The following is a 14,444-nucleotide window of genomic DNA, read 5'->3' as shown; positions in this document are numbered from 1 at the left end:
CGTCCTCAGCAGCATTCACAACTAAAATCATCAATGCCATCAAACCTCACCTCTCATCCAAAAACCGCCTCAATATTGCAAGAGCTACCATAGGAGCAAAATTGGACTACTGCAATGTCCTCCTCCTAGGTACTTCCTCCAAAAACATTAATAAACTACAAATATCCCAAAACAATGCCCTCAGAGCCACGCTAAGCATCCCTAAAAGAGCATATCTCTCAGGCTAGACAAGACGCCCACTGGCTCCCTTTCAAAGAGCGCATTCTTTTCAAGGCTCTCACAATCACCCACAAATGCCTATCACAAGCTGCACCCCCTTATCTAACCGAACAAATACACCAAGCGCCTTCCACCAAACCCAAACGTGACCTATACTCACACCAACTCATAATCCCCGCCTTTAACAGATCCAAAGCAGGAGGCTCTGGCATAAGAAGTACTCGCACCTAAATCATGGAATGCACCCCCGCTTAGACTTAGGAAAGAATCTTCGCTCATGGCCTTCAGAAAGGCCTTGAAGACCATTCTTTTTAAGTAGACCATACTCTCTCAGCTGCTATGCCTTATAACCTTACCTTACTGTTTATCTACTTACCTTACTATGTACCGTATAACTACCGCCTTACTGTATAACATGTATGCCAACCAACAATGTACCCAACACATAACTGCATGTATGTAACAACTATACTGTAACTTAACACCAAGACTTTCTCCTATGTAACTGTAAGTGACTTTAATCCTGCAATCCAACTAAGTCAATGCCTAGGATGGGATGCCCAATGGAAGCCCTTATTTATATATTTTTATGTCAAAGTTCGTTAAATCTGGATGATGAACCCTTATATAACGCCCCTCTCTTTAAATCCCCCTGACCTCACTGCGCCAAGAAGTAGGTTTGTTTTGCAAATTAAAAGGTTTATTTGAATAATTAAACAATATATATATATCACACTTTTATGAATAAAATCATATTTGAATAGCACACTAATGAATATGGACCGTAATCAACAATGGGTAATATTACAAAATTGACACTCTCTTTAATCACTTACGAGTATGAATATGGAGGATACTGTAGCAGAGAATACTTTATGTAATTCAAGGAAATGCAATAATGGGCAAGAATGCAACACAGAAATAAACTTGATATGATTTCAACAAAAGACAATATGGTCACTTTTTCCCCTGTGACTACTCACTCCTCCCCTGTGCAATATGAAGAGATGGAAATGAGGGCACGCAGGTTTCAGCACATTACCAAACATGACCATTTGGGTGTGACACAGAATGATTCTAGCTTTATTCTTTCTGCCATCAAGAGAAGTATATAACTGCCAGCATACCAATCAGTGTGATCTAACAGATTTAATCTGGGTTGGTCTTTTGTACTTCCAAAACACTGGCTTGTGAAATTGTCATTTATAAACATGCAGAAAAAACGTTTGCAAAGCGTTTTTTGTGTGTAAAACAAGCAGACTTTAAAATATGCTTGTCTGAGTCCATAACCATCTGGTTTGCTCCCTTCTGTCTACCACCCCTTCCACTCAAATGGCCTACATAAGAAGAAAGATCAAGCAATGGGCTAAACGATGCCACAGCATGCAAGGAGGCAAACTTCACAGAAGACAGTACAATAATGGACAAGAAATTTGAGGATTTGACCAGGATCACTGTATTGTCTGCTGTCAAAGCCAGGGTACAAGCATTTATGCTTTGGTTCCAAATTTGGATACTTATTCATCACTTGGACTAAAAGTTTATGCTCATCGTTGGAGGTGATTTCCTAGATTTTACAACACCCCATCTGAACAAGCCAATTTCTAGACCTTCACCATAAGGATGACATGTTCGTTTTTATAGCAACCCCTATCTGGTGCAGGTACATTGTTGATAATTGCACCTGTTGCGCTGCAAGACCAAGTACATATGCAGACAGGTTTCTAAGCTTCAGACATAGGAAAGGCTCAGCCTGCCTTACAGGAATGTGCAATTCTAATATTGCATATGAACACATATCTCTGCAATGAGTGCTTAACACACTGAGCTAACATCTGAACCATTGTGGCACTCAATTCATCAATATGGATTTCAAATTTGGCTATTGCACATGACCAACATAATTCCCCCAGGAAGGAAAGAATGTTACACGAGTTGTGCCGCAAGGAACACACAAACTATGTATACGACAGTGAACACGGAAAGCATTACATGATGAATTGATTGAGGCAGAATTTACTTGCCAAAACAGACAGGCAATAGGTGTGGAACCTCAGCACCATGTAATACAATATCATGATGTGTGGTATTTAAGTCTGGTGAACAATGGAATCTTACTTCTTTAGATCAGGCAGCCTTGTGAGGCCCCTCCAAAGTGGGGGCTCTGGGCAAGTGCCCCTTTTGCCCTCCCATAAAAACGTCTCTGTGTGTTACCCTTTGATGTGCCTTATCCATTGTATTTGTGTCCAGGTTGGCGTAATCCCAGGACACTGTACATGCTTCTTGCTCTCAAGCAACGCAAAACAAGGTTTATTCCTGAATCTCTCTGAATGTAATTTCTGCTACAAATGCAGCACTTTACAATTAAGCTGTAGAGCTACATAAAGGGGCGCATTACGAGTGTGCCGGCCCGGGAAAATATGCCAGACAAAATGCCAATAATACCGGCTCTGGCATTTTTACTGGACTGGCCCTTTCCAAGGTTGCCAGTAAGGGGCTCTGATCCGCCTGCAGGCCTGACATGCGGGGGAACAGCAAATTTGAAAACCCTTGGCATAGTGGAAAGAAATTGGTGAGCCTACCCATGAACCCACACATTTTGATGACCCATCCTTTTAGGCTACCTCTCATTAATATTCATAAGATACCTTTAGAATATATGCACATTTAAATCATGAATATTGATGAAGTAGCCTGAAAAATTGACATTCTTGTTGCCATCAAGGCTTGGAGTTTGACATCTCTGTGGTAGACGTATTGAAAGCGAGGCTGCACGGAGACCTGCACAACCTTTGATCCGGATTTGGGCTTCTTTAGGTTCCACAGTTTTTGAATTACACCCCGCAGAGCTGAAGTCAGGAAAGCTACCTTGGTTGTCTCCTCTTAGTAAATGGCTTGGTAGGAAAAACATCCTGCAAGCATGGAACACCTAGAGCTGGTAACGAGTGATCGCACCAAGGAGGTCGCGTTGTCTGACGTGGCTTACAGGATTGTGAAATGACAACCCAGGGATTTCCCAATTCGAGGGTGGCAAGATGGGCTGAGATTGAAACAAAGCTGGATGCCATTGATTGGCAATTCACACAATGAGGCAACTGTAACTACCATCTCGTTAAGTATTCTTCCCTTAAAAATGTAAGTGGTGAGGTGGGCTGAGGTTGTGAATCCGCCTAAGACAAAGTGGCACCACCAGAGGAGGAAATGGCTAACTCTGCTCCCAGCTGCACCTGACATGCGCACAACGCAGATGTCACTGACATGGACTAAAGCACATTGTCCCTACCCCCCACCCCCCGTGGACTTTGCTTTTCCCAATTCCATATGGCTTGCCTGGAGAATCAGGTGCAGGTGACCCCTAAAAACTAGAAGGCATAACAGCAGAGGATTGCGAGTAAAGTTTTCTATTCTTCGATCCTCCCTTGGGCTGGTAGATTTTTATAATATAAGATGGTTTGCTGATATTGTTTGTTTGATACTATCCTGTTTTTTTAAAATATTGTTGCTATTGTGATGTAGCGTCTGCATTGAAGATTTAAAAAAAATGAAATTTTGTTGTATGTGTAGACCATTTTGTCAACGCTTGTGCTATACAAATAATGCTTAACAATATAGGCAGAATAGATCTGTATTTATGTTACAATAAAGGAAATCCAAATGGCAACATTTTTAAATTCATAATTAAAAACACTCTTTTCAGTTTTTTTTATTCGAAAGTCGGCTACTTTATTGACAAGTTGACCGCTCTCAAATAGTTTGTGAGATCGTTCACAGATCCTGGGAAACATAGAGCGCGTTAGAACATGGTTTCTGTAATGTCCCTAAGTTTAGGTTGCAGTCCTACCAAGATGCAGCTTGGTAAAACTCTGTGAGGTCATGTGCAGGACTGGGTGGCCTTGGTTGGGCGCAAAAGGACAGAGCTACCATGCCCGGAGATATCCGTGCACTCGTTAGGCTACGGATGTTCCAACAGATACTATTTGAATCTTAGATCTATTTCTTGCAAGATTGCATTCAATTGATTTTGGTGCAGCAGAGAGTTAAATATTAAGCTTCCACTCTTATAATAGTTTTTTTATAACGTGCTTAATACCAACGAGTGGTTTCTAAGCGCGGGATCGGAATTCCAACCTGTTACTCTGCGTTGCCTTGCTTCCAAGTCATTCGTTGCCCCTGAGCTGTCCTTCCTCCCCATCGTTTCTTACGCACAAGTGCCTATTTGGTAATGCACCTTGTTACCTTACTGCACGAATCATGAAGGCACCTACTCGGCAACATCTCTGCTCTAATAAACATCTTCTGAATGGTCCCTGGTGCACTTTGAAATTTGGCCGCTCTAGTTTTGAGATCTGGACCCCATCTCTATGGAATGTCTTGCCACCTGCTCTGAACGATATCACAGTTTTTGGGCAGTTCAAAAATGCATTAAAACCTATCTTTTTGACGAGGGTAAAGATTAGCTCTCCTGATGAAATCTCTTCTACTACTTTTGGTGTTTCTTGTTTGTGAGTCTTGTGAGCGCTCTGAGGCCTCTTGGTGTGTGACGCTACAGAAATAACAAATAGAAATAGATCGAATTAGATCCCTACAGCTGGCTCTCTCCTCAGTCCAGTAGTTCATAAGAACGTTGGATTTGGATGCATACCATCCACTTATTTCATTATTTATGGCAAATGGCAATCCCTCATTGTAGTTATGCAGAAAGTGAAGTGAAAGGCTCATGGTCATGTGGCCGTAAGCAATCTGTTCTTCAAAGGAAACTGAAAAGTTGAGGGTTGTAGCGTTTTCACGTAAACAAACTGATCTGAAAGAGTTCCTGAGTCCCACAAAAGAAATGGAACTAATCTGAGGGATAAGAGGGAGATTCTGAGAAGGAGAGCGAAGGGAGGATTGCTTGGTGTCCGTGATGTCCCTTCCCATCATTTTGCCACACTAGCCAGCTCCACCCTACTGATGAGGTCCAACCAGACCGAAACACGTGTTGGGGTTGCTGTTGGTACTCTTGTTCAGAGGAGAATTGCCAGGCATTTTGGTGCTGCACTGCCCCAGGGCAGGACAAAGACTGATATGTTTTGGCTATTTCTCCTCTGTGAAAGATAGTGAGCTAAAGACTCTGGAAAAGGCTCTCGTAACCGGGACTAATGTCCGGTAGAGGGACTCCCAGGACCCCCCTTGATTTTTGGCATCATGAAGTATGACGGAGACAAGAGGCCTCATTACACGGTAGGCGGTAAGGGTTAACGGTCACCGGTAATGGTACCGGTGACCGTTAACCCTTACCGCCTTACTACGAGGTCCCTTAGTGGGTTGGAGAATTTAATGCCTGCTTTTTGCAGGCATTAAAAACCAACCCGCTAAGGGACCTTGGTGCTAATTACGGCACCGCAAATTTGCGGTACCGTAATTAGCACCTTCTCCATTCCCATTATGCCCTATGGGGCAAAAATGGGAATGGGGAAGGGCAATGGGGGAAGCGGGAAGGGGGAATTACCGCCCCATCAACCTTGGAATAGGGCGGTAATTCCCCTTTCCACCAAGGCGGTGCCAGTATTTTACCGGCATGGACCAAGGTGCTATTAGCACCTTGGTCCACCGCCTACCGTGTAATGAGGCCCTTAAAGTTCAAAATAAGGTGATTTATTAAAGAAGTGTCAGGATAGTAACTTGCCCTATGCTAAGGTGGGATTTCCATACCTGAACAAATCTAAGGACAGTCTGAGTCAGAGTTCAACTGAAAAGGCTGTCTGTGTCCAACACCTATCCTTGCCCTCGCACCTCAAGCTAAACAATACTGAAAGAAAGTGTTCAACAAAGTTCTGAGCTTTGTCCAGCTCTGAGCTTCTTCTTCAGCTTCCGTTCCCCAAGTTCAAGAAAGTTCACAAAGTCTTAATATGACCTTTTCTTGGTTCAATGTAATTCAGTGCCCCACAATCCTTGCTGCTCCTTTTCCGAAGTCTCAAGCAACACAGTTCAAAAGTGAAGAGTTCTTGAGGCTCTGTCCTCTCCGTGTAGTCTATCAAGTCTCAGGGTTCCCTTCCACAAGACTTCAACGTAGCATCCTCTGGTTAGCCTCACCAGTCTGCTTATAGTGCTTCTCCTTGGTCTCTTTCACAATGTCTTTTAGTTTTCCCCATTTAGGGCTCACTGGTCTTGGCGCAGTTGTCAGACCACACGGTCCACCCATCACAGGTCGCGCATCCAGGAATCCCTAAGCTCCCCAGTTCACACAAGTTAATCTGCACTTGTTCCTGTGCACAGATTCACATTAATTTTCAAGTCTCAGCCTGCTGACTTTACGAGCAGCTTCAGACGTTCCTGCCCTCTCCCAGTTAGCCTCTTGGCTGTGGACCACTTGTAACACCTCTCTTGCCAGGCTTTGCCCTTGTCGCACTGTTTCCCTTTATAAAGATCCCTTTCTGGTGGTCTGGTTCATACCCCACCTTTTGTTACACTTCTTCACACTTGCACTATTTTCTGCATAATGCTTTTCAAATGGATACGTTCCTCTTTGTTTCTGTTTGGCATTAGCTTTGCTCATAAAACATAAACTTCTGTATTCAATATGCCTACTTTGGATTAAGTTCTAAGTTTCATTCAGTTTGGTATTCTGTATATATGTCTCAGCATTGTTTCAAGTTTTCACTCAATTCGGTATTCAAAATATGTGTAGTTCATCAATATTTCACGTTTGTACATAGTTTGGTATTCAATATAAGCATTTCAGCATTGTTTCAAGTTTTCACCCGGCTCGGCGTTCAATAAGTCTTTAACCGGCACTGCATTACTCACACGCAGTACTCTAGAGGCGCCCTGGCTCTGGGTGACGCCCCCAACACTCACCGGTCTCTGGCTCCCTTTCCGGAAGCTCGGGCTGCCTCCTTCCTGCATTGCCGTTTGACAGACCGGCACCTGCAAGCCCCGCTTGCACTTCTGCTGCTCTGCAGCACCGGCCGGCATCTTCGCCTTCACACGGACACTGACGGCATCCTTTTCTTCGTGCTCGATCGCAGATGCTGCTACACGCAGCCCAGCACGGAGGCTCCCCATCTTATAGCAATCCAACGCCCCATCTCGCATGGGGGCTCCACAGTTTTCCTGGCCTTCAGCTGGCGTCCTGGCTTCCTCGCAGGGCCCACCACGCCTGCCTGCTCCCAACACGGGTGCCCTGCTGGAAGCTTACACACAGGCCTCCCTTCCTGTCTTGATAGACATCAAACCCTTCAACAGGTTGCAGGTGTTGATTCACCATCAGACTTGCCTGACCATAGTTAAAGGGACATGCCTGACCCACACAGTCCTTTGCAGCCATCTTCCTCGTCCCTTTACCAAAGTGGCGAAATAAAGGTGCAGTGTTCATGTCTCTCAGTCTCCTCTTCTTCGTTCCAGTACTTCCGAATGTCAAATGTGGGGAAGTAAGGGGAACTGTTCTACAGTAGCCTACAAAGGCTGGGGAAGGGCTAGGTTGTTCCTCAACAGGGAAAGGGCGATACCATGTCCTGCCCAAGAGCATTCCGCTGTCAATCTCCAAGGACCCTCCACCCAAGTGATCCTCCCTCGCTTCTCTGCCCCCAGGGTCAGGATCCAAATGTGATGGCCTTTCCCTGGCCACCTGAGAAGAGGATGCAGGAGGAGTACCCTTAGGTTTGTCATAGGGGTTATAGGTCATGCATGGTCAACAACAAATGTCTGTGCACACTTGTCACGTCATATTGCAAATGGAGATTTGTTTTTAGTAAGACCAAAATCAATTATGTTTTTGTGATTAATAATATATAGAATGTTTGGACATGTTTGAATATAACACAAGTATAACCACCGTGAAGAATCTTGACCCCAGTCTCCACCATTGACCGCTAGTTCCCTTTCTCTCATCCCCCAGTCCATGGAGTCCCAGCTGCCTTCAGATAATTACCTTGGCCCCTCGCTAGGAGCCTCTCTTTCCTGACACATCCCTTTCCTTGAGATATAAGGAAATATTATATGATATTAGAAGTATTTGTTACATTTGATCCTTAAAAGGTATTTCATTGAGCGAGCATGAGCAATCAAATTGGCAAGTAATACCACTCCTGGCTCACCTTGAATCCAAAAACCAGGAATCGTTCTGCATCATATGCAAACTATCTTGGAGTCCAACAATTGTTCATACCTTTTCATTTGGTCAAACATATTTCATACTACTTTCGACACTAAGGGACTGAGTAATCCTAAATTCAAGATCCATTTCAAAAGTCACAGGGAGTCCATATTAAATGAAATGCATGTCCCATTGAGGTTTCAATTTAGGGACTTTAAATATTTAAAAATATGTAATTCAACAGCCCCCTTCTCCTCACTATTTGTGTGAATGCCTGACTATTAAAGAGAAAATAATCTGATACTGTACAAGTTTGTAATGTAGTTTGTAATAATGCATCCCGTTTGGTGTACCTATAATAATCCTAATGGCAATAGTTTGTAAGGGTTCAATTGAAACAAAACTAATACCACTTTTCTGTCTGTAAATGTCGCTGTGTTTCCTGTTCTTAGACCGTCTCCGTGCAGTGGGCACACCTCAAGCTTCCCTGGCTGGAGGTCGATTGGTTTATTGATATTTCCCGCCAGATCGTTCACCTGGACCTGTCTGCCAACTGCCTGACCTCCCTCCCATCTATATTGCCCTGGGGTCTTATACATCTTCGGAAGCTGAACCTCAATGAAAACCAACTGACAGAACTCCCCCATGTAAAGTCCTCTGACGAGATCCTGTGTACACGGTGAGTTCAAGTGCTCCTAATCATGTATGTTTTGCAAAAGATTGGCTTCAAACCAACAGCAAATGGCAGTTATAAAACAGAACCATGATACACCGTATCTACTGCACAGATGCAGAATCTTGTCTGGCCAAACCCGCATCTAATGTTCAAGCTAGCTGCCATAATGGGCCTACTTTAGGGTGCGTGCCCCAGAGATGCACTGTTTGCAAGCTGGCAGCATGTCACACTGGGACAGGCCGTATTCACAGTGTAGGGTTCCACAAAGCAATATACAGGGGAAGAGTAGACCACTGTGGGAACATGTCTGGCACTAGTTTTCTGACCAACATAGAATTTGGACTTGCATGTTTTTGCATGGTTACAAAAACAACATGCACTGAGGAGTCATTTACTAGAGCGCTGACTCACAGAATGCCTGCACCGAGGGGTCATTTACTAGAGTACTGACTCACAGACTGCCTGCACAGAGGGGTCATTTACTAGAGTGCTAACTCACAGACTGCCTGCATGGAGGGGCCATTTACTAGAGTGCTGACACACAGACTGCCTGCACCGAGGAGTCATCAACTAAAGTGCTGACTCACAGACTGCCTGCACTGGGGAGTAATTGACTACAGTGCTGACTCACAGACTGCCTGCACTGAGGGGTAATTTACTAGAGTGCTGCCTCACATACCGCCTGCATTGAGGAGTAATTTACTAGAGTGCTGACTCACAGACCGACTGCACTGAGGAGTAATTTACTATGGTGCTGACTCACAGACCGACTGCACTGAGGAGTAATTTACTAGAGTGCTGACTCAAAGACTGCCTGTACTGAGGGGTCATTTACTAGAGTGCTGACTCACGGACCGCCTGCACTGAGGAGTAATTTACTAGAGTGCTGATTCACAGATTGCCTGCACCAAGGCATCATTTACTAGAGTGCTGACTCACAGACTGCCTGCACCGAGGGGACATTCTATAGAGTGCTGACTCGCAGGCCCTCATTACAAGTCAGGCGGTGGACCATGGTGCTATTAGCACCATGGTCCATGCCGGATTCCTCCATGGTGGATGGCGGAATTACCGTCCCATTCCAAGGTTAGTGGGGCGGTAATTCCCCATTCACCATTTGCCCTTCCCCATTCCCATTTTTGCCCCATAGGGCATAATGGGGATGGGGAAGGCGCTAATTACGGCACCGTAAATTACGGTGCCGTAATTAGCACCAAGGTCACTTAGCGCCTTGGACTTTAACGCCTTCAAAAAGCAGGCGTTAAAGTGTGAATCAGGCGTTAAGGGTTAACGGCGGCGACAGCGCCGTTAAACCCTTAACGCCTGACTTGTAATGAGGACCACAGACTGCCTGCACTGGGAGGTCATTTACTAGAGTGCTGACTCACAGACCGCCTGCACTGAGGAGTAATTTACTAGAGTGCTGACTCACAGATTGCCTGCACCAAGACGTCATTTACTAGAGTGCTGACTCACAGACTGCCTGCACCGAGGGGTCATTTACTAGAGTGCTGACTCACAGACTGCCTGCACTGAGGGGTCATTTACTAGAGTGCTGACTCACAGATTGCCTGCACCAAGGCGTCATTTTCTAGAGTGCTGACTCACAGAGTGCCTGCACTGAGGGGTCATTTACTAGAGTGCTGACTCACAGACTGCCTGCACTGGGGAGTCATTTACTAGAGTGTTGACTCACAGACTGCCTGCACTGAGGAGTCATTTACTAGAGTGCTGACTCACAGACTGCCTGCACTGAGGGGTCATTTACTAGAGTGCTGACTCACAGATTGCCTGCACCAAGGCGTCATTTACTAGAGTGCTGACTCACAGACTGCCTGCACCGAGGGGTCATTTACTACAGTGCTGACTCACAGACTGCCTGCACCGAGGGGTCATTTACTAGAGTGCTGACTCACGGAGTGCCTGCACTGAGGGGTCATTTACTAGAGTGCTGACTCACAGATTGCCTGCACCAAGGCGTCATTTACTAGAGTGCTGACTCACAGATTGCCTGCACCAAGGCATCATTTACTAGAGTGCTGACTCACAGACTGCCTGCACCGAGGGGTCATTTACTAGAGTGCTGACTCACAGACTGCCTGCACTGAGGGGTCATTTACTAGAGTGCTGACTCACAGATTGCCTGCACTGAGGAGTAATTTACTAGAGTGCTGATTCACAGATTTCCTGCACCAAGGCATCATTTACTAGAGTGCTGACTCACAGACTGCCTGCACCGAGGGGTCATTTACTAGAGTTCTGACTCATAGACTGCCTGCACTGAGAGGTCATTCTATAGAGTGCTGACTCACAGACTGCCTGCACTGAGGGGTCATTTACTAGAGTGCTGACTTAAAGACCGCCTGCACTGAGGAGTAATTTACTAGAGTGCTGACTCACAGACTGCCTGCACTGGGAGGTCATTTACTAGAGTGCTGACTCACAGACCGCTTGCACTGAGGAGTCATTTACTAGAGTGCTGACTCACATATTGCCTGCACCAAGGCATCATTTACTAGAGTGCTGACTCACAGACTGCCTGCACCGAGGGGTCATTCTATAGAGTGCTGACTCATAGACTGGCTGCACTGGGAGGTCATTCTATAGAGTGCTGACTCACAGACTGCCTGCACTGAGGGGTCATTTACTAGAGTGCTGACTTAAAGACCGCCTGCACTGAGAAGTAATTTACTAGAGTGCTGACTCACAGACTGCCTGCACTGGGAGGTAATTTACTAGACTGCTGACTCACAGACCGCCTGCACTGAGGAGTCATTTACTAGAGTGCTGACTCACAGATTGCCTGCACCAAGGCGTCATTTACTAGAGTGCTGACTCACAGACTGCCTGCACCGAGGGGTCATTTACTAGAGTGCCTACTCACAGACTGCCTGCACAGAGGGGTCATTTACTAGAGTGTTGACTCACAGACTGCCTGCACTGAGGAGTCATTTACTAAAGCGCTGACTCACAGACTGCCTGCACCTGCCTGCACTGAGGAGTCATTTACTATAGTACTGACTCACAGACTGCCTGCACTGAGGAGTCATTTAAAAGAGTGCTGACTTGCAGACTGCCTGAACAGAGGGGTCATTTACTAGAGTGCTGACTCACAGACTCCCTGCACTGAGGGGTCATTTACTAAAGTGCTGACTCGCAGCCTGCCTGCACTGAGGGGTCATTTACTAAAGTGCTGACTCGCAGCCTGCATAACTACTAGCAACAAACACAGAAATGGCAGTAGTCGGACACCTCCCGATTCAGATTGATCTATCAAAAAGTCCAACATGTTTTTCACAGTGTTCCCTTCAGGGAAACTGATCACAAACGTCCAAGTAATATTAAATATAGACTGAACTCACAATGCATACATTCATGTAAGCAATTTATGAAGCCCCAACCTAGCTCGCAAACTAAATGTTGTGCAAAAAAGGGAGTAAAACAGATACCAGAAGAGCAGAAGTGAGGGCAGAAGATGGCAATAGGGGAAGGGTGGGACGAGGGGGCTGGCCGACTGTCATCAGTATCATTAGTCATTGAGATGTTCTTTGAGGAAGAAGAGCTTCAATTATTCCCGGAAATGAAGGATGCAGAGGGTCAGTCTGCTGTGGCTTGGCATGTTGTTCCATAGCCTGGATGCCTAGCATGAAGAAAAATGTCCCTGGCCATATTAGGCCGCCCTCTTGTAATATTGCTGTACCGTGCTTATTACAGCTGTGGCATGTCAGTTAACACATTGCATTTGTTAGCAGTGCCCTTGGCAGAACAGACTGTGATGTGTACTTATGCATTTTAAAGTTGTGTCTGGCGTATGCATTGTGTATCTTTGCACATGAGCCTTTTCATAGGCATACAAGGCTGTCTTTGAAACTTTACACGGCCATGTGATGTCAATAGCTTGGCATAAGAGCTGGAACTGGCATATGACTGTGGTACATGAGCACCTAAGACTGTTTCCGGCGCATGCCTGTTCCTTGGCATATGATGCATGTCCTGGGCATATGAAGCTGTATAGGATAGTACTGGGACATAGGCTGTTCTTGGGTATCTGGTGCTGTACTTGAGCAAGTAGGACTTTGGATAAGCAGAAACACATGTAATTGGCCGTTTAACAGCTGTAGCAATCCATATGAGACTGCACTTGCCATATAATATCAGCACCTGGCCACATGAGGCTATAACTATCAGTTGAGACCGGAAGTGGGCATATGTTATGTTTGTAGTAGCTTCAGAGCGCCTAGACGTGTTCTTGTAGTGGTGTGGGGTGATGTGCCCACGCTAGTGGTATCCAGACCTTAGTCTGCTGGAGGATGCTGGCTGCTCCTTGGCATAAGCTGGATCTGCCCATGTGAAGCTATAGCTTAGCATAGGAATCTAAGGTTGGCACATGGGCTATGTTTAGGCATGTGATGATCAGATTTGCTTATATGAGGCAGTAAGAAGCCAGGCCATTCGCTTTGTTATACGTATTCTTTTTGTTTTGTTGCTGATGTTTGAATACGAGTTGTCCTTTTTTTGTGTTTTTCAAGTTGTGCGTGCTAAATAAAAAGCATGTTTCACAATGAGACAAGGATGCAAGCACTGGATAGAACCCACATGCACTTGTGAGTGCATGAAATGTCAAGAACACGGTTTCCAGGAACAACGAAATCTTAAGTGGCTGAAATATGTGAACAAATGTTTAATTGAGCAATATGCCCCGAGCGGTGGGAATCAGGTAATGCCGGGGGCACATAGTTATATTGCTATTAGTACCCCGGCCCGCAAGATCTGCATGGCCGGGCTACTAAAAGCAGTTTTTTTGTGTCCCGAAATGCTACAGCGTTTCAGGACAGAAAAAAAAAAGACCAAGAAAATGGCCGCCGGAAAAAGGGAAAAACAGAGTCTATTTTCCCTTTCCATGGTGGCAATTGGGAGCGAACGCGCTGGGAACAGAAGTGTTCCCAGCGCGTACGCTCCCGAAAGACGACAGAGAAGAAGGTAAGTGGGGTTGGGAGAGCGAGGGAGGGAAAAGAAAAAAATAGACTTACCTGAATCCCTTGCGGGGGACAAAGGCAGCCTCCAGCCGTGTGGAGGCTCAGAGCGGGGATAGCCCCGCTTCGAGCCTTCTCATTGGCTGAGGGGCTGCCATGCCCCCTGCCGGGAACAATGGCCGTGGAATCCCAGCCGAGGGATTCCCGGCTGGGTAATGCCCCGGCGAGGGCTAATCAGAATGCTTGTTTCATTCTGATTGAGCCCTCGGCGAGTACTAATACTTGTTATTTTCCTTTTCTTTTGAACAATTTATGGACTGCAAACTTGATTCACCATGTGTGCACTTCCTGTCCTTTAATATCTCACAATGTTAATTAGGTGACAGTCTTTTACTACAAGTATTATGAAATCCAGGGAATGCGCTCTGGGGTAAATAAATATTCATCAATTCTCTATAATTTGTCTGTAAATAATAATAACGTGTGCTCTTAAAAAACATTT

At 45.5% G+C, this 14,444-nt stretch overlaps 1 protein-coding gene across 3 annotated transcripts in view; it reads left to right on the top strand.

The window, feature by feature from the left end:
• The window catches only part of LRRK1 (leucine rich repeat kinase 1), a 1,071,210-nt gene that overhangs the window by 353,963 nt on the left and 702,803 nt on the right, over positions 1–14,444 (top strand). For all 3 annotated transcript variants that reach the window (XM_069625026.1, XM_069625024.1, XM_069625025.1), the window contains exon 7: positions 8,746–8,972. In XM_069625026.1, the coding sequence (XP_069481127.1) occupies positions 8,746–8,972 (227 nt within the window). The remainder of the gene's footprint in view (positions 1–8,745; positions 8,973–14,444) is intronic.

Source organism: Ambystoma mexicanum, chromosome 11 (assembly GCF_040938575.1).
Source record: "Ambystoma mexicanum isolate Mex_15411 chromosome 11, UKY_AmexF1_1, whole genome shotgun sequence".
Lineage (NCBI taxonomy): Eukaryota > Metazoa > Chordata > Amphibia > Caudata > Ambystomatidae > Ambystoma > Ambystoma mexicanum.
Note: the sequence above shows the minus strand (reverse complement) of the source record. Positions and strands in the feature narration are given on the sequence as shown.